The 19745-nt window shown below is 42.1% G+C and overlaps 1 protein-coding gene across 1 annotated transcript in view; it reads left to right on the plus strand.

Annotated features, from left to right (window-relative positions):
- The first annotated feature begins 323 nt into the window (after window positions 1-323).
- Window positions 324-19745, plus strand: part of DPP6 (dipeptidyl peptidase like 6) — a 517007-nt gene continuing 497585 nt past the window's right edge. Inside the window, exon 1 of the mRNA XM_058820947.1 lies at window positions 324-541. Within this exon, the coding sequence (XP_058676930.1) occupies window positions 491-541 (51 nt within the window). The 5' untranslated portion in view covers window positions 324-490. The remainder of the gene's footprint in view (window positions 542-19745) is intronic.

Here is a 19745-nt window from a genome sequence, read left to right on the forward strand (position 1 = left end):
TTATTTATTGCCTCCAAACCCTCCCTTTTTCTGCAACTGCTCTGCGGGGTGGGCTCGGCTCGGCGGGACCGCCCGGGCCCGGGGCGGCGGCCGGGCATGGCCGGGGCGGGGGGCGTGTGTGCGGCTCCCTCCTGCCCACCCCGCCCCGCAGGCTCCCGCAGGGCAAAGCCTGGATCCGGGTGGTGACAGAGCTGGGTGTCCCCGCTGCTTCCCGCCTCGCCTCTCTTCTGACAGGGGTGTTTTATTTTTATTGCCTTTTTTTTTTTTTTTTCCCCTGGCCTTTCGGTCAAAAGGAAAAATATATATTGAAAAGGGTGGGGAAGGAAAAGATAGCAAGCAGGCAGCCTCCCCCCTGCGCTGCTCGTAGTCCCCTCCAGTCCACACCAAAAAGAGCCATCGCAAGTGCACGCCAGTTCTTCACCAAAGTGATCCAGCCGCTGGATTAAGTAACTCTCGGGGAACAGCACACGCACGCACACACACGGCAACAATGAAGGAAAAGGCAATGTTTCAAACGGCTAAAATGCAAGGGAACGTGCTGGTAAGTGGCTGCTGCTGGCGCCGCCGGTGACTGAGTGCGTGTCGGGGCTCCCCGCTCGGCGCTGCCGGAGCCGCGGTCGGTGCCGAGCCCCCGCTGTGGGGCTGGGCTGCCCGGGGACACAGGAGAGGGGCTGTGCTTGCTGTCCCTGCCCCACAGCGTGGCGTCTGTCCCCCCGCCGAAGGGGTCGCGGGGGATTTGGGGCTGCTGGGGTGTCCCCCTTTGCCGGGGGAGCGGGGCTCGCTGGGGCTCCGCGCCCCGGCACGGCCAACTTCGCCAAGTTGATGACCACGGTGTGTGTGCGTGAGCTGGGGGCTGTGCGGGCTGCCTCGCCTTCCCCCCCGGCGTTACTACTAGAAACATTTGTCTTCATGCCATTAAAAAAAAAAAAAAAAAAAAAAAAAAAAAAAAAAAAAAAAGGGCAAAAAAAATCCCCTACTCAGGATGCCTTTCCAATAATCCCCCTCCTCCCTTAAGGAAAAAAATCAAAGCATGCAGCTGCTGTGGCGGAAGAAGCGCTGGTTGCCATCTTGTGCTGATGGAAATGTATCGGTGTGCTTTGCGGGCTGGCCTGACCCGCGGGGGCCGGGGGTGCGCGGGGCCCCGCATGCGGCGGCTCCGCAGCCGGGAGGAGCTCGCTGCGGTGGGGCGGGGGCGCGCCGCAGCCTGCGAGAGGCTTCGGGGTCCTTCGCCTTCAAACCAACTCCTTTCATATAACCTGAAGCTCATAAAGGGTACCTGTTGGTCTCCTGTCCCCTCTCTGCTCAGGCAGAGCGCTCCTGTGTGTGTTTTGCCTCCGCTGTGAGGGGAAATGCTGATATTTAATAAAAAGGTGGTATCTGTTTCTCTCGTGCCTTCTGCTGATGTGTTCAAGAAGCAGGCAAAGTATTCACCATCCTTTAAGCAAGTTCTGTAGTAAAATGCTTTGCTGGCTTTTTAAGGAAGTGCCTCCTTTTCCAACTCCAATAATATTGCTTTTTCCAGCAGTAGTGTTGAAGAGGAAGGTGCAATGCTATGTGACCTGTGAATTCAAGTAAGGGAACTGAACAGGAACTTCTACAAACATTTTTTTTTCCAAGAGAATTGCACAGCCTGTGTGATTGCAGTGTGCTTCTTTTATTGTGCTTTTTAAAAGCCTGGGGAATATCTAGTGCTGGAACTTTTTCAACATGGAAAAATTTAGATTATTATCTGCTTAAGCTACTCATCCTAGTGGTCATTATAGCCTTTGGTTAGAATGTTCTCTATCAGTAAGAAAAAATAATCAACCAGCTGAGATGACATTGTTTGATTCAAGTACAGGGTGAGCCTAATTCACATACACAGAATGTGTAAAATCACAGAATTAATAAAAACCTCTTGCACATTTTCCTTGCTGGTCTCTGAAGTCAGGGAATGAGGAGCAGGCAGGGATTCCCCCACTGCCACTCGGCGCAGGGCTGGAGCTTCTGCTGGGATTTCTACCTGGTGCTTCAGAGCGTGGCAAAATGGATCCACACATCCACAGCTCTGCAGGATGAGCAAAGGCTGGGAGATGGATCTGCACTAGGGGCTGCCCACAACTCCAGCCTTCAGCCACACACAGTAGTTTTTGCCTCTGACTCGGACGGGAGCAGGATCTGCCCCCTCAGGGTGCTAAGTCACAGTTATTTCTGTCACTTGGGGCAGCCTCCCTGGACTCGAATGCAAGGTTTTTCTTCAGAGACCTCATTTTTGAGACATTGGACATCACATTTAAAGACAGGCAAACTGTTGTATTTGATTTTGGCGGGGGAGACGGGTGGTTTATTTAGATCATGTCTGTTTTTATGGGCCACCACAACCAAACACACACCTGGTTTCTGTGTTAGTCTGTGGTTATAGCTGGATCTGTAGTTTATTTAAGCAAGAACCAAGTTTAGGTGAATATTTGAGCTCTAAGATACTTGAATAGATGTTATATTTCTGCAAGACAGTATTTAGCAGACCTCATTCTGAAAACTGAGGTATGCCTTGGATGGAAGTTCCAACAAGTTAAGCCTAGTACTTTCTCCTTTTCCTTAAGCTGTTGTTTAAAAAATAGTATTTTTGCTTTTCTATCACTTTTTTTACAATTAAAATGAGAATCCTGAAGTACACATGTCAAATCCTATGCTGTGGATGTCCTCCCTCACATATTGGCAGTGATTTAGGATACAGGGTTAGGGTGTGGGGAATCCCAGGAGGTGCATTACAGTGTGCCCTGCAGTAAGTGCCTCAGCAGAATTCAAAGTCATTGAAAATTCAAAGCCCACCATGACTTTTTTTTGTTTGTTTGTTTTCTGGCACTTTTGCTGTTGCTTAGAATCCTGACAAGCTTCTAACTACGTATTGATTTCTCTTCTCTTTAAAAATCTTTGTTAAATTGAGCTATTTCATTCCTAAAATGATGTGACAGCAGGTGATAATACTGACACACTGGTCCCTGGCCATGCAGTGGACCCTTTTTAAGTGTGGTAATAGCTCATGGAGTCACTACACCTGTGATTTCTTTATTACCTAATTAGACCAGCAAAAAACGAAGCCATTCTTGTGACACTGAGATATATGTTTTTATCCCTGTGGCAGTATTTTACCAGGGCTTTGTTTGGTTTTTTGGTTTTTTTTTTTCTTTAAACAACGGCATTTACCTGGAAAGGTGCCTATTTTTATTTTACTGCTGTATTTCCCATTCATCATTTGAGCCAGGGGAATGCAACTTACAGAAATAGCTCAGGCTCTTACAATGGGATTTCTCTTAATTCTACATAAAAGCTGTAGGGAGTGATTGATACACAGTAGTTTCTCCTGGTAAGAACTGACATACCCTTGAGTTTTCCACAGTGTATTTGAAGTTAATGTGCAGCAATATGGTATGGAGATAAATGTTTATCACTTTTGGAAGTAAATTTAATGCACTTGCATTTTATCCTCACTCTAGGTATAGCTATATAAATTATTTGATTAAAATATTCCAGATTTCTTCCTTACATGTCCAGTTGTCAGGTGAAGGACAATAATGCCAACTGCATGTTTTATTCTGCACTTCCCTGTGCTTCCCCAGGGTCTGATCTATCATGTACACAGGCTTTTTGTTTGGTTTTAGTTGATTGATTTGCAAAGAAATGTATCCAAAAGAGCTGTTTGGAAGAGGGCCTTGTCTGTAGTGCCAGATTCTTCTCTTGCACACACCCATGAAAATCCCAATTTGTTAGAGGTACAGTTGCAACAAGGGCAAAAAGGAGCTGCTACCTTTGGTTGTAGACAATTAGGTGAGAGAAAAAATGGGCTTGGAGGGGTACAGAGGGGTCTTGAAGGCAAATTAATGTGCTGTGTGTGAGCAGGCTGTTACTTTGGCACACTTAGTGGTCAGTGGGAGCAGTGAGCACCCTGCTCTATCTATGTGTGTTAGAAGGATATTGCTGTGAAACTCGTGTTCTGAATTTCAGTCTAACCTGCAGTTGCTCAATTGTTTGGAAACTGCCAAGAGGAGCCATGGTGGATGTGTCATGTTTCTGCTTTACTCTGATGAAAAAAATCTATGAATAGGGCAAAAAGGAACATTTTGGGTTCAATGAGAGGAGATGAAGGGGAGTCTGGAGATTTAGATTTTCAGTTTGACCATTTAAATTCCAACTCTGATAGCTGCAGTTTTGGTGTACATATATAAAATCCAAATAAGCCCAGTGGCAACTGTTGTCTCCTCAGAAGTTTGCTAGCACCTCTGAGGCCTCAGAGACCACAAGGGTACAATTGACATGAAGACTGAGCTACTCTGTCATCCCAGGAGTGCTCCTGCTCTTCCTTGAGAAACACGACTCTGGTGCCTCTCAGGAGCAATAAATTCTTACTAAAATAAATAAGATCTTGGTGTTCCACTGTGATTTCCCTTATTTGCCATAATTTACCTACAGGTGTGTTTCTTGCAGTGTTCAATCACATGGTGCTGAAACAGAGTGAAATTCTTCTCAGCCAAAAACGCAGTTTTCCTAACACGGGCTAAAGAAGCCTGGTAAAGATTAATTTTTTTTTAAACTCTCTCACTGAAGTGGTGGAATTTGTGATCCAATGCAGCTCCCTGCTACTTTAGCCTTCACCATGTCTTGTATTCAGCTTGACTTAGGAGCCAGATGCAATCTAGATTTTGTGTCCTATTCCTCAGTTGTCTGCTACCTCAGCTGAAACACAGGGAGCTCCTGAGCTGAAGGCAAGGGAGCTGTGGTAGCAGTTCCCAGGTGAGCTATCATGAGTTCAGCTGAAGTTTAAAGCCAGGCAGGAATTCAATTGCTGATACTACAGCAAGAATTGCAGCGAAAAAAAAAAAAATTCTTTGGGACTGCGGCTGGAAGGCAAGTTATGTTTGGAGGACTGTGACATTCTTGTACAATTTCTGGGTCAGGCACAAAGGGAAATAAGGGTTCCCCTTTGTTATGTGCAGCAGGTGTACAATCCATAGGAGGTGCTGGAATTGCTGCATTGTGGGGAAGCTGTAAGATATGCTGAAACTGTTCCAATATCAGGCTGCTAGTTGGTGGAAATCAGGAGTCTTTTTACATTTAAGGTGGGATGGCAGAGAGCTCCACAAGATTTGTAGGATCCTAATATTATCCATGTAATGTAGTGTCCTTTTAGATAAATCCTTATTTAGGGGATGGAGAAGTTCAAAGCCTGGAATTCTAAGAGATCCACTAAAGTTGCAGGACCTATGAGAAATAGGAGGTGCCAGGCTGTCTCAGAATAACTTTGGGAGCTGTGGGAAGCACTACACATTGCTGGCTCTTTATTTAGCACTGTGAGATTGAAGGAGGGCATGTGGTCTAACTCTAATTTTCACTGTCAGAAGGGTTCAAAATCTTGAATCTGATGGTGCTCCTCACCCCTGCATCTTTTTCTTCAGTGTTCCTCAGCAGCTTCTCTGGTTCCTCTTATGCAAGGAAAAAGGTGCACTTTGTGCTGATTTCTCCCTTCCTCCTCTGAGTTGTCTGACTTTTCACAGGATAGTCTGTCTCCTCTCTCTCTTTCTGAATCTTTTCACTGTTTTCCCAAATAGTAAAGGGGAAGAAGTTGAAGGGACTGTTATGATTTTAGTGAATGACAGCTGAGTAGGTGGCTGTAGAGCCCTGAGCAGCAACAGAGCCACAGAGCTGTCTGTGCAGCTAGGAAGGCAGCATTTGTGTTTGAGAGGTTACATTTATTCATTAATGAAGTCTGGATTTGCTTGTTAAGATAAATACCTAAAATGTAAGTTTTGTAGATGTTGGTGGCCTGAGGCTTTATTTGATGACGAGAGCTTCTCTTTCTGTGCTGTGGAATGAGTCTTTCAACTGCCAGCAGATACTACACAGCACGTTTCAAGTGTCACTCTTGCATATCTCAGAGGTCTCATTGCTTGGCAGAGCTTTGCACTCTCAGTATTGGCATCACTGATTGTGTAAAGGGGAAGGCAGCAGAGTATCATGCCCCAAGAACAGCTCTAGTTTGTACACAACCCTTAGTGCCAACAGGGTGTTTAATGCAGCTGACAAAGACAAAACAAGATTCAAAGCTGGAAGTTGGAGTTAGAGCATTCCAAACTAGAAGAGAAAGTGCCTGGTTTTTACTGTGAAGGTGATGAACAGCTGGAACAGTCTCCATGGGAGTGTGGTAATTCTTCATTAGAACAAGATGGGCATAGGATTCCTCTGACTAAACACTTCTTCAGTATAGACATTTGTATCTAAGTTAGTCAGCCTGGGCTCTCTCTACAAATTAGTCAGTGGAGTCTGGGCCATGATTCATCCCATCTTCATGTAGATTGTGAAATGGGCCAGAGTACCTGCACTCTGAAATGCCAACTTCTCTCCATTGACTCAAGGAGTTCTAGGGCACAAGCTGAACCATAAACATCTACCCTGCACATATCTAAGTGATGAGTTTGTCTGTTGCTTAAACATAGTCATAGATATTCCAGAGCATCCTCAGTGAAGCTAAGAACCCTTTTCCAGTCTCCTCTGTTACATCAGACAAAAACCACTCTGCACGTCTGCCCAGGGTTTGTCAACTACATCTGCAGTAGTGTGTGAAGATAGATGAGCTCCACATTTGGAGCTTTTCTCTTCTGCAACCTTGTGCAGAAGCAGATCCAGTCTCCCAGCAGCACAGCCCAGCTGCAGCAGGAGAGGAGCTCCATCTCAGAAAGATGCCATCCTCTAGCAGAAATCTCTTGGTCCGTAGTTTGTGTAAACTGAGCTGTCCTAGAACATTATAATGCACCTTTGGCTTTAGAATTATATAATCCAAATGGTTTAATGCCATCACAAGTGCAATATGAGGATTTATTCTTCTAGGTCTGTGTTTGCATGTGTGCTGTCTGTACAGTATTGTACTACACAGTGACTCACGTGAGATTAACAAGCAAAGCCCATTTATTAAATTGTTTTATGTACTCTAAATCTCATGTAATCCACTAATGCATAATGCTGTCACTTAGTAAGCTTGGCATTCCTTCCCAATGGAGCATTGCATTTAGCAAGTTCCCATAGTACTGAGTCCTTTTGAAAAGGCTGCAGTTGAGAATGCAATTTTAAAAAATAAATCTGAACTATTAGAGCCTGAATGCTTACAATACACAGAGAACTGGGACCCAGCTGTAGCATGCATTCACCTGTAGATTGCATAGATTTCCTAACCTCTTAAGGAGGCTGTACAGACAGACCTTGCATTGTAACATGCAAAGTTTGCTTTTGTAGTGTCCTCTTGCCCTTGGAGCAGATTATCAGGATTATGTCTAAATTCTGCTTTTGCAAAAACTGGCTTTGTGCCTCTATGGAGATACTGGTGAAGTCTTGGGAATTCCTGGAGCACCTGTATTGTAATGCTTATGCTGTGCTCTGGGAAGAAGTGTGTGCCTTGCTGGTGATTTCTGAGCACAACATTTTCCCTATGGCTTCAGTATGCCCAGCAATATCCTCTTCATCACTACAGAGGTGAAGAGTGGGAGCAGAAGCAGTGGAATTGCCTGTCATATCTTGATCAGAGGGATAATTATTATCTGTGGATCTGGATTTGAGTCCAACTCTCAGTTGTGAATAGTTGGTTCTCAAGTTGCCCACTTGCAAGGCATGATAGAAGAGCTGCAGTCTCTGCATCTCTAGCAACTGGTTCAGGATTTTGTTTGTGAGAAGACCTTTTTCATAGTGTGCCTCTGTTTCTATGAAATATTCCCACCCTCTCATCCCTAATTACCATGGAATGATGATTTAAGGGGTTATACTGAGATGCACACAAATGTCCAGTCAAAGCAAGTGTGAGAAAAGAAACAATTCAAGACAGTGGGATGAGCTGCAGTGGTGAACATTGCAAGCCCAGGTCAAGCACTGGATGCCAAACAGACTGGTCAATGCTGGGGAAAATCCCTCTCAAATCACAGGGAATACTGGCCAGGAGATTTTGTCATCTCAGGCATGTGTAGACAGACTTGGCATGAATTCCAGTCACATACTGCATAGCCTCATTCTGTAGTCATTATTCAGCACTTACTCAAGCAAAACTTTTGCCAAACTTAATGGGTTTACTACTCCTGCTGAAATGAGTAAGACTTTTGTCTGAGGCTCAGGTGCTTTCAGATCTGAGTCGCAACACATAACCCAGACATGTCCTGTGTCACCAGGGATTTTCAGTAATTTTTAAAAGGTAACAGCAGTGAAATATACTGCAGTTGATGAGAAAAAGATAAAATGGGTGAACTGCATGGTAAGAAAGCAAGCAGAAGAAAAGCAGAGTGAGATGGTTAAGACAGGCACTCTGTATATTTTACTCCATCTCATTTTATAAGTTATTCCCCATGGAGGGCCCCATCAGCTGCTCCATCAGCTGCTCCCCAGAGCATGCTGCGTGCCTGCATTTCTGCTTATGTTTGTTTTAGTGATGATGCTAAACTAGAAAACATGCTGAAAATTAAAGATTTTTATTTGTTTATCATTTGGGACTGACGTTATTAAAAACGTGGAGAAAAATTGAAAATACAGCTTGGCATATTTTCTGTAAATACTGAGTAGTTTTCTCCAGCCTATGATATAACCAAAGTAACCTAGAAATAAGCTTGTATGGCTTTTTTCTAGTGCCTAATTATAAGAATATAAAAAAATATGCTCATAATAATGCCTTCTCATCTGGCTGTGAGGGGGCTGAAAGTACCACTTAGGAAGATCTAGTCTGTAAAGCAAGTGATTGTAATGCAGGAGTATGACTATTCATGAGCTCTGAGTTTATTGACTCTGTTAAAAACTGGATCTGTGGTCTACATGAAGGATGTATAAAATGCTGTGTGTATCAGAAATTAATTGTAGTTCATATCAGTATGACTGAGCCTTTCCTGATCTCACTATTTAAAGTTTTTTCTCAGGGAAGAGAAGTTCATGTTATATTCTCTGTTGATTTTGAGTTATTCTCTGTGCATTTTATTTCATTTGCATTAACCATGTACATCTACATTTGTAATGCATTGAAAACATCATTAAAGATGATCCATTTTGGTTGGATTTGGCCATTAGGAATCAAAATCTTTAAAAGGTTCTAGAAAGTTTAAAATTAAAGTTTTCTCCTCTTTTTTCTAGTATCTTGGGTTTTATAGATCTGCCTTGATTTGTTTTTTGGCTTTTTTTGCATTTTTTATTTATAAAGAGAGTATTTCTCACTATTTTTCTACTCAAATTTTAACAGAATTGCAGTCTTGGTAGGGAAAGGAGACCATTGGTAATATATAAGGGTAGCAAATAAATCACATGCAACAGCAATTAAAGCAAAACTCGCGTCCTCCAGAGGCGTGCTCCTTGTTATGTTCCCTGTTCAGAACGTACTTAAGCACCTGTTTAACATTAATGGTAAGCATATGCTTAAATGTTTCTGCTGACTTGGGAGTTATGAGAAGCCTGCCTTGCACACACAATAGTTGAACAGCCCATTTTCCATCTGTGTGCGAGCCCGGAGCGTGGTGCTAGCTGAGCATTTTCCAGGTTAATTAGATTGGCATAACAAGATCCCTGGTGGACTCTGTGCAGTCATCAGCTCTTCTGTGCTCTCTGGCTATTGGGAGCTCTGCTTTGAGTTGTGCATCTTGTGCTGGTAACTGAAACAGAATATTGCACTCTATTTCACCAGTGTGCTCAAATGGAAACAGAATTGAATGGATTGCAAGTGCACCATAAATACAAATTTGGCTCTATATTGCTAGCATGAATATGGTGCATCCTTCAAATGCACAGTGTCTACCAAGGACTATTTATTCTACAGAGCTACCAATAATGGTTCTGCTTTCATGAATTATGCATGTGTTTGTCCTTAAGCCTCACCTGGATGTGATATGGAGTGTTTAAGATTTGAAGCTGGCTGTATGTATAAATTGTAGATATTTTTCATAAAATATAAAGTCCTTACAGGTTTCTTGGTGATATTAGAATCCATTCTGCTTGTGTCTACAATAAAAAAAATGGAATCAAAAGAATTCTAATTCAGTACAGGAGAAAAAAAGAGAGCTTGATGCTCAAGAGTCTCTCAAGAAAAGGCAAAATTATGTGAAGTCAAAGGTGATCTATTCATCTATTAAATAAAGCAAGTAAGATGAGATAGAGGCAGAGAAATCCATCTATGGAAAAATAAGGGGTTATTGTAGGAATAAGGGAGTTATTGTTTACCAAATGTGGGGGCATTCTGACCCCACAGAATGCCTAGAAGCAACTTGCCAAAGTGTAAAAATGTAGCAGTGAACATCACATTATCTATTCTGGTCTTCTGATGGATTGAAATGAGGAGAAAGAGCACTCGCTTTCAGGGAGATATTAAATAGATGTGGAGGAGTATGATCATTTTACCTCAATTCAGTGGCACAAAACTTAGCTTTTCAGTATTTTCAGGGAGAGGCTGCCTTGGTTTCCTCTAAAGTTTCCCCTGCGCTCACCATTTATACTGTTCTATTGTGTTTGAATTTCTGGTTTCTAGAGAGTTCCCTAATATTTAATTTTCACATTCAGGTACATTGGTTGGTTTCGCCTAATCCCTTAAGTTTTTTAAGAGTTATATGCTAGTGAAACATTGTATATTTAACAGTGCCATCACCAAAAACATTGAGACAGAGTGGACTAATCTGCAGAATGGTGACAAATGGCTGTAGTGCACTCCTGAGCTCTCTGCTTCCTGCTGTGGTGAAGAGAACACATTATGAATAGAGGTGACTGCAGAAAGGCAGAACAATGGAAAGACTGGGAGGCTTTGGGCATTTTGCATTCGTGTAAGGGGAAGCTTTCAATCTTTGAATCCATCCTAAACTGATAGTTATTGATGGCTGCTGACATTCATTGCCTGCTCACTCATTTTTGGGTACTGTGGGAGGAACAGAGCCCCAGCTGAATGAGGAATTGCCTTGAACCACCTTGTGACCATTCAGGCACTCTCTGGAAGTGACTGATGCATCCACATTACACATAACTTGGCAGGAACGTCCCTTGTTCCCAAATGGCTTTGTTGTTACTGGAATTGAAATAAATTCCATGGGGTTTCTTCAGCTTGAAGAACAGGATTCAGTCCTGAAAGGTTATTTTTTTTCTGTGATGTGTGAATGTGTGTTTGTTTCTTGCAAGGGTTGAGGCTACAAGGCAACCTGAGAGAAGGCTAGATCAGAGTAGGAAGGAGATGAGATGTGTCCTAAGTGTGCACCATGTCTGTGGGGAAAGCTCTGGAATGGGCTGTCTTTGTGATCTGTGCCTTTTGCAGGGAGCTAGCAGCATTGCTTGGAGGTGGAATTGCCACGTGGGAAACACAGATGCTGAAATCCTGGTTCCTGGAGTGAAATAAAGAGCGAATTAAATTTGTAGTCAGGACACGTGCAGTCTCCACTTGTGGGCAGTGTGACCGTGGTCACAAGGGTTTTCAGGTGAAGAGAGAGACGAGAATGTTGACTTCATGATCAGAAGGTTTGATTTATTATTTTATGATATATATATATATAACATTATGACTATACTAAAAGGAAATAGAAGGGAAAGTTCTCAGAAGGCTAGCTAAGCTAAGAATAGGGAAGAAAAGAATGAATAACAAAGCAGCTCTCTCCAACTCTGTCCCAGAGAGAGTCGGTCCTTGATTGGCCATTAACTATACACATCTAACATGGGCCAATCACAGGTGCACCTGTTGCAGTCCACAGCAACAAATAACCATTGTTTGCATTCTTTTTCTGGGGCCTCAGCTTTCCAGAAGGGAAAATCCTAAAGAAAGGATTTTTATGAAAAGATGTCTGCAACAGGGCAGAGCCCCTATGCCAAGGAAGGTTGCAGTTGAAGCACATCAAGAACTTGCAGCTCATTGGGTTGGAGGATACAAAGTCTAGTTCCAAGCTGTCTAAAGTAACTGTAGCACAACATCTTTTTTATTGGTGTACGCTGGAGAAAATCTGCTTGAGGCTAGGAAAGTTCATAGGATCACACAAGCTAAGCCCAGTAAACACATTTGCTATTTGAAAAGTGAATTCATTTATTTCTCTTGTGCCTTGTAAATGTGTCAGAACAGCACATCCACTCTGCTGGATTCTGTATCTTGTGCTTTCTCCTTTTGGAGATTCTCATAGTAAGCTGGTTTTCCTCTTGTGTAACTAAACATGTGGAGACTTGTAGCAGAAATACTAACATTGAATGAAATACAGATGCAAATATGTCTCTGTAAACACTGGAAAAAAACAGTGAAATGAGTGTGAGAAGAATGACATATGCTGATAATAGAGAACATTGTTCCCAGCAATAAAGCTGAGCAATGTGCTGTACTGTCAAGCCCAAAAAATTCACAGTACAGACATCTCTCCAGCACAAGACCTCACTTTCTAAGGACACTAAAAGGCCACAAGGTACTAGAACATTGTGATGACAATTCTTTCCCTGCTATGCCAACAAATGCTACACCTGCCAAACAAATGTTTATATTTCAGACAAACTCCATATAAACAAAATCAGTTACTGACCTGCAACCTCACTAAGACTTAGGAATACCTAAATAGGCAAGATTTGGAAGCAAAAGATCAGCTGTTCTCAGCTGCTGACTCATAAAAATTATAAAAGATATGCCAAAAAACTTACTTGTCATTACCAGTCAAGAAAAAACTGAGTGTTGTGATGAGAACTTAATAGTTGATAACCCTTGTCTGCCATGACATGTGCAAATCATCTCAGCCAGACTACCTGAACACACATCTCAGTGCACTTGACAGTGTGATGGGTGAACTCTGAGAGAGACAGAGAATGAGTGAGTGGATAAAACCAGCATATTCAAATTTTGCTAATAAATACCATTTTCTTCCATATGGTATTGCACTGGAGCTTGTTACACGAATTTCACACATGCTCAGAAATAGATGTCAGTCATTTGCTGAATGCTAACAAGAAGGACCTGTGCTTTGTGGGAGGTCACATACAATATATGGGAATGGGGAAAGGTCATATCTCCTGATCTCCCCAGCCATGTGATGGCACTCGTGATACTGAAAGATGTGACTGGAAAACATGAGAGCAGGCAGTTGGGGGCTGTGAAAATCCAGTGATGGAATGTGTTCAAATAATGAAGCCAAGTGCGTTTCCAAATGCCTGAGTCTGTCATGCCTACATCATTACCTTTATCAATCAAATCTGTAATTTCATCAAGAAATGAAATTGGCTTTTTTTGACAGGACCTATTTTGCAGAAATCTGTATGTAGTAACATTAATTATACTGCTATCCTTTAATTCTTTATTAATTGACTCCCATTTCAGCTTTACTACTTTTCCATTTTTAGACAGAGTCCTTTTAAAGGGAGACCAACCAAGCCATATAATTTCTGTGGGTAAATAGGGCATTAATTTTGGGAAGGCTGGTTGTAAATGCTGTAAATCATGAGAGTAAAACCAGCAAGGGTGAAGAGGAGATGTAGGGAGACACTTTATGATACGAGGTGAGACGGAGCACCATCAGCAAGAAAGTCCATTTGAGAATATGCAGCATCAGTGAAATGGAGTGCTCATATCCATGAGAGGACAGGGGAGTGTGAGGCAGAGAGAATTGTTATCAGGGAAAGTCCTAAAGAATGGTATTGTTTGTTACACATTGTTTTCAAGCTGTAGGAATGTATGCTGAAGGTGTGAGGAGAGGCAAAAATGGTATTGATGATTCCATAGAGAAACAAGTTCATGAAGAGAAGAAAGGCATTAAAAATTAACTACAGCAAAGACAGACTGGGGTGAGAAGCAAAGGAATATTGATGGAGTTCTGTGTGTGCTGTGCTGGAGTGGAAGTGTATGTCATGCAATCTGACTGAAAAGCCTGTGCCACGTTGCTTTGATGTGGAGCAACTTAAGGAGCTGTTAATGCAAATGTGTCCTGCCACGGGGGGGGAAAAGTAAACCTAGAGATTTGGCTGTAAACGAGAGTAAGGACTAACCTGTGGTAATGAAATGTAAAGTGTCTGATCAAAATTCAGCATGTTCCTCTGAACAGTAAATCTTTTATGTGAATGTGTCACTTGAGCCCCATAGTCTAAGTAGTTTTCTTCTCACAGTGTATGTTGACCTTGATGTCCATTGTGACTGCAGAATGTGGTAACATTTCACTGTTCCCATTTTGTTTGTCTGCCAAAGCTGCATAGAGTCAAATGGCTTTAAAAGTTTCCTGACTACTGGAGGCTCCAGGATGTGCAAGACAACTGTGATTTGTTGAACTGTAGGGCCTTTGCATGGGGTTGAGGGGGTGAGATATTTAACCAGTGGGCATTGCATTTGAACTAGTCATAAAAAATGAAAGTTAAAGGAAACCCCATGTTTAAATGCCAACAGGTGCTGTGCTCTGTGCCGAGCAGGGGCCACTGTGGTATCCTCAGCTTATCTCCTTCATGCAGGCTCTGGGACTTCTCATGGTTTCTGAGGAGAAGCAGTATCCTGCAATGAATCCACTTTGGCACACAACAAATTTGAATTTGAAGGGAATATGATAGTGGCTTCCTGTGTGACCTTGGACAAATGCCATGCTGTTGCCATGCATAAGAGAGCTGTGTCCCTGCAGGGCAGCTCTACCACCTGCTTCTGTGAGAACTACATCCTGCCTGAAGCTTCTCCTTGGGCTTTACCTCCCTTTCCTATTTGTTGAGTAAGGTTGATAATTCCTTCCATTCCCTTCCTTTCTAAGTTTTGACTGTGGAATTTAAACTCCCATAATATCCATCTGTATTTGTTTAGTCCATAAACTGTGTCTTATTGTGCTAAATATAAGTGGTTATCTATAATTAGAATTATATTAAAGGATTCAAATGTAATTGATCTATTGAATATACAGTGTTCAATAAGGGATGATAGAAATCTGCAAATCCATACAATACTGGTCAGGATACACTTGTAGAACAGGTTTATACCAAATTACAAAGAAAACTGAGGATAATGTCTTCTATTCATGTCCATGCTTGGGGCTGTCAGGGTTTTAGTATGAAACAAAGCAGAATTTGTCACAGACAGTGCACAGAAGCTAACTTTTTTTACTGAATTAGACAATATCCTATGTATTAGTAATAAAAAAATTGATAATATTTCAGTTTCTAAGAGAATTCTGGCAGATAGTGGAGTCTAGTATAAAATTTCCAAATAAAATATTTCTTTCTGTATTTTTGCCATTAACCTCATTTAGGAACATTATGGTTTTGATAATGCAGTGCTTAGAAAAAGATGAATTAGAGTACTCTGTTGAAATCTGATATCTGAAAAAACCCCTTTGAAATGTAATCCTTGATGGTTGTTTGCTTTTATGTTATATAAATAATTTGTGGAAAATTAATTATTTCAGTTTTAATAAAATGAAGGTTTGATTGATGGGAACTGATTTTGTTTATTGGGAAGTTTCAACAGTCCTTGTTTTCATCTTGCTTTGGAAGGAAAACAAATATTGAAATAATTTTTCTGCTAAATGGAGATTTAATTTCCTCTTCTCACCTCGGTTTTGCTTTTTAGCACATAATTTTCCCATCCATCTACAGCCTGCCAATACCATTAAAAATATACTGTAAATTGAGCTGACTGAAAAAAGCATTTTTAAACATCGGCTATTAGTCTGTTCCTAATTCATCCTTTGCTTATGCAAGACCACAGTCTGCATTCACAACCACTTTAATATTCAACATGGTGTTTGTAGCCTGATTTGACTCCTTTCAGGTTGTTGGTAGGGATAAAGTGAGAAGAATTTAGACTAGAACTCCTTACAGGAAGGAAAGTTTTTGAGAGGTGCCTGGTTTCTCTGTCTTCATCAGAAATACACCTGCTGTTTGAGATCTATAATGGGTGTACATAGCTTTCTTTGTGTTGATGCCCCAGAGTGATTACAGCTTTTACAATAAGAATGTGATAGCTCCTTTGCAGCCATGAATATTCCTTTAAAAACTTGCTTTCAAAGTCACTCATTACCAAGGGTGCACTGCTGAGTGAGTACTGCAGGCATCCCTGAAGTCCTCGGTGTGCACCATGGGTTGGTTTCAAGCAGAGCATTCTAAGAGCTCCAAATGGACAAAGCTCTCCAACATGCCTGGATGGATCCAATTCTCATCTGGGGTAATCATTCTTGTGCTGGAACCACCCATTTAGATCTTGATTCTCCATGCATATCATGTAGAGTTGTGTCTTTTAAGGTGAGCACGGAGAGGAAAATGATGCTCAAGGTGAAACCACAGTACATAAAGGCACTCTTTATCCTGTTTTCAAGTAATCACTGGCAGTGAATCTGGGTAAGGCAGCTGCAGCACCATCTTCCCATGACTAATCTAATATCACCCCAGACCTGCTTGGATAGATCTACCAAAGTTGCTGTCATGCCCTGACTACGTTTAAACTTGACCTTGATCACAGTCCCCACTCTGTTCACTCTTTCTAAATACAGTTTGTTCTGTCCTTGTTTGCCTTGTTAAATCTGCTGAGATGTGTGTCTTGGCTTTAGACAAACAGCTCCTAGAGAAATACTATCTCTTAGGGTAATCCTTATTCCATAGCAGATTTGCCTGGGTAGTGGCATGTGGTGTGTGTGTGGTGAGAGATCCCAGGGTCCCAGGGCAGCCATCAGCAATCTACGGGAATGGTGCTTACTGACCCAAAAATTACTTGAGCATGAAAACTGGCCAGGAGATTTGCTGTCTTTTTATAAAGGACACCCTTCAAAGTTTATGTGAGCTCCCTCAGAAGGAAGTAAAAGAAAAAAGAAGGAAAATACTGAATCATAGCACTCAATCAATTATTTGGAGCTAATATGCAAAGGATTAGTGGTTTAAATACTGTTTCAGTTCTTGCAGTGTTGTTGCTCCTTACATGGACTGTGTGCTTCTAAATAATTTTCTGACATAACTCTATGAAAGCATCAGTACCAAAGTTTTTAGCTGTAGTTCTAACCTTGTTTTTCTCCCCAGCATGGAAGATCTAGCTTCCACACTCTCCTTTCTTCAGGCCTTTTCTGTGATCACAAATGTACTGTGGGATGAAAGTCATGCCCTCCTCATGGTTTATCTCTGTACCATTACAGTACTATGGTATATGTAGGTCATAGGTTTATTTTGCTGGGAGAGGTAGACAGTCTTTTGAACTTCAACAGGAGAGATTTTGGATGACTGTGGTGTTCCTATTTCTTGATTTTTATTTTTTTTTCACTCGGCAATGTTACCAGGAGCACTTCAGTACATATTTTTACAAAATGCAATTTATAAATATTGAATCCAAAGCAAAGCACTGGATTTAGCTGTTGGCAGTGTAGCTGCATATTTATGTACACTCTATCATGAAATTTGGATGCCAACTGCTATTGAGACTGAGGTGATGGGGCTTTTTTAAAAATCAGAACTGATGCTTCATTGCAAAGCTGCAGTGCATAAGGACCTTGTATTTCTAGCCACATTCTGCAGTCCTCTCTGTTGTAATGACAAGAGCTCCTGGCTATTAGTGGACTGACCCAAATAGACTAAAGGAGGGTTGTGTTGCAGAGAAGGTTTTTGTTTCTTTTAGATTTTTTATTATTTCTGCCCCACCACTGCACAGCAGAGACTCATGAGGGTGTGAGTATGCTGGTGTGATCTATAAATGACCCCGATTATCACTTTCATAAATAACTCTGAATTTTCCGACCAAATTACTGATGAAGTGAAAGGCATTGAACAAGATTTTTTATTATAACAGATGAAATCTGTGCTCTCTAATCAAATTGTTTTACAGGTGGCTATTATTCATAGCTAAAAGTTAGAGCAATTATACTTCAGACAGTCATTGGGCAGATTATATAAAAGAATCACTTCATTTGAAGGTTTGGGTATTGGTTTGTTGGTTTGTTTTTTTTTTTTTTTTTTTTTTTTTTAATTACTGTCTCTAGTGGAAACTCACAGTATATTGATTTTTCAAACCTGCTTAAAGGTGAAGTATTAAGATTTGTGCCAAAACAGCTGCTACAGGCGTTACTGTTATAGACTTGCAATCTTGGACAAAATTAATGTTGTGTCTTGATTTTGTGAGACAGTAAAAGTAGTAGAAGACAATATGGGGGTTTCTATTATTTTTTCATCTTAGTGTGTCTTTCAGGATCTCAATTTTTTATCTGCCTCTGAGATGACAATACCATGTCTTTTTTCCTTTTCATATATGTCAAAGCTGACTGCTTGCCTGTCATACAAGTATGGAGGGGGTATCCATTCTACCTCTTTTACAGATGAGGGTATTCTGGACCATCACTGAGGGTAGATGTTCTCTCTTTGTTCAGTCTGCAGCTGGCTGTTGATGCAGCTTGATCCTGCTTTGAAGAATAAGGTATATGGCTCCTTTGTAACATATTTGTGGCAGGGCTTTGCAGTGACATTGGTGGGAAAAAAAAAATCTCTATTTCTGCAAATTTTCTCTAATGGGCCTCATTGTATCTCTGTTCAGCCATTTGTAAAGTGGGCAAGTTAACATTTGTCTGTCACATGAGAGTATTGTTCAGCTTGCTGAGGAGTAACTTAAAAAGCATTTAGAGATCCTTGGATGACAGACACTATAAAAAATACTGATTCTTTGCACTCTTTCACTGCTTTTCTTGTCCATTTCAAGTCCAGCTCAGCACTTACAGCAAGATGTCAGCACTCTGCTCCTGTACAAAAGCAGGTTCCCTGCCTGTTTTTGTGGAGACATAGTATTTGTATTCATCCCACATGCACAAACAATACCTTTAGAAATTAAGAATAAAGCCACCAAATCCTGAGTATATTTAACTGACAGCAGCATGTACCAAAAAGGTGCTTCTACATCTAGGTTGATGAATATTACAATAATTCCTCTTCAGCCTTTACTTACAGAAACAAAGAAGAAACACAAGGCTGTAGTGTAATTGTGGTTCCTTTCAGGCCTTGGACATTTGGAATCACAGAATCAACTCATTACTTAAGTGAGCTTTGAGTGATGAGCTTTGAAGGATGAGCATCCTTTTTTAAGGATAACAGTTGCTGCTTAGTCGAACGTTTTCCAAAAGCCTTGATGAGATTTGAATGCCCGGTTCTCTGGAAATAGAATAATCCTCCAAGTGGCCTGGAAAACCCCAGCCTGAACATTGTGCTTTCAGAACAACCTGTTCTGTGCTACCTTCCCCACTGAATCTGAATTCAAAGGCGTTTCTTTGGATGGGCTTTTGGCAAGGCTTAAAATCCTGTGGGAGGAAGCGGATGGTGTGGGATTGGGCACTGTCCGTGGTGCTGGGCACTGTTCGCTGTGCTGAACGCCGTCCAAAGGGCTGAGGCGCTGTCTGTGGTGCCGAGATACCGTCCACGGTGCCGAGTGCTGTCCGCGGTGCTGGAGTGCTGTCCGCGGTGCTGGAGTACTGTCCGTGGTGCTGGGCTCTGTCAGCAGTGCTGGGCGCTGTCCGTGGTGCTGGGGCATAGTTTGGAGTGTCGGGTGCTGTCTGTGGTACTGGGGCATAATCCATAGTGCCGGGCACTATCTGTGGAGCTGAGCACTGTCCGTAGTCCTGGGCACTGCCCGCTGTGCTGGGGTATAATCCACAGTGCTGTCTGTGGTTCTGGGCACTGTCCACGGTGCTGGGGCTCTGTCCATGGTGCCCAGTGCTGTCCACTGTGCCACTCACTGTCCGCGGTGTTGGGTGCTGTCTGTGTTGCTGGGGGCTGCTCACAGCACTGGGGCGCTGTCCGTGGTGCTGAGTGTTGTCTGTGGTGCTGGGGCACTG

Source organism: Ammospiza caudacuta, chromosome 1 (assembly GCF_027887145.1).
Source record: "Ammospiza caudacuta isolate bAmmCau1 chromosome 1, bAmmCau1.pri, whole genome shotgun sequence".
In the NCBI taxonomy this organism is placed as follows: Eukaryota; Metazoa; Chordata; class Aves; order Passeriformes; family Passerellidae; genus Ammospiza; species Ammospiza caudacuta.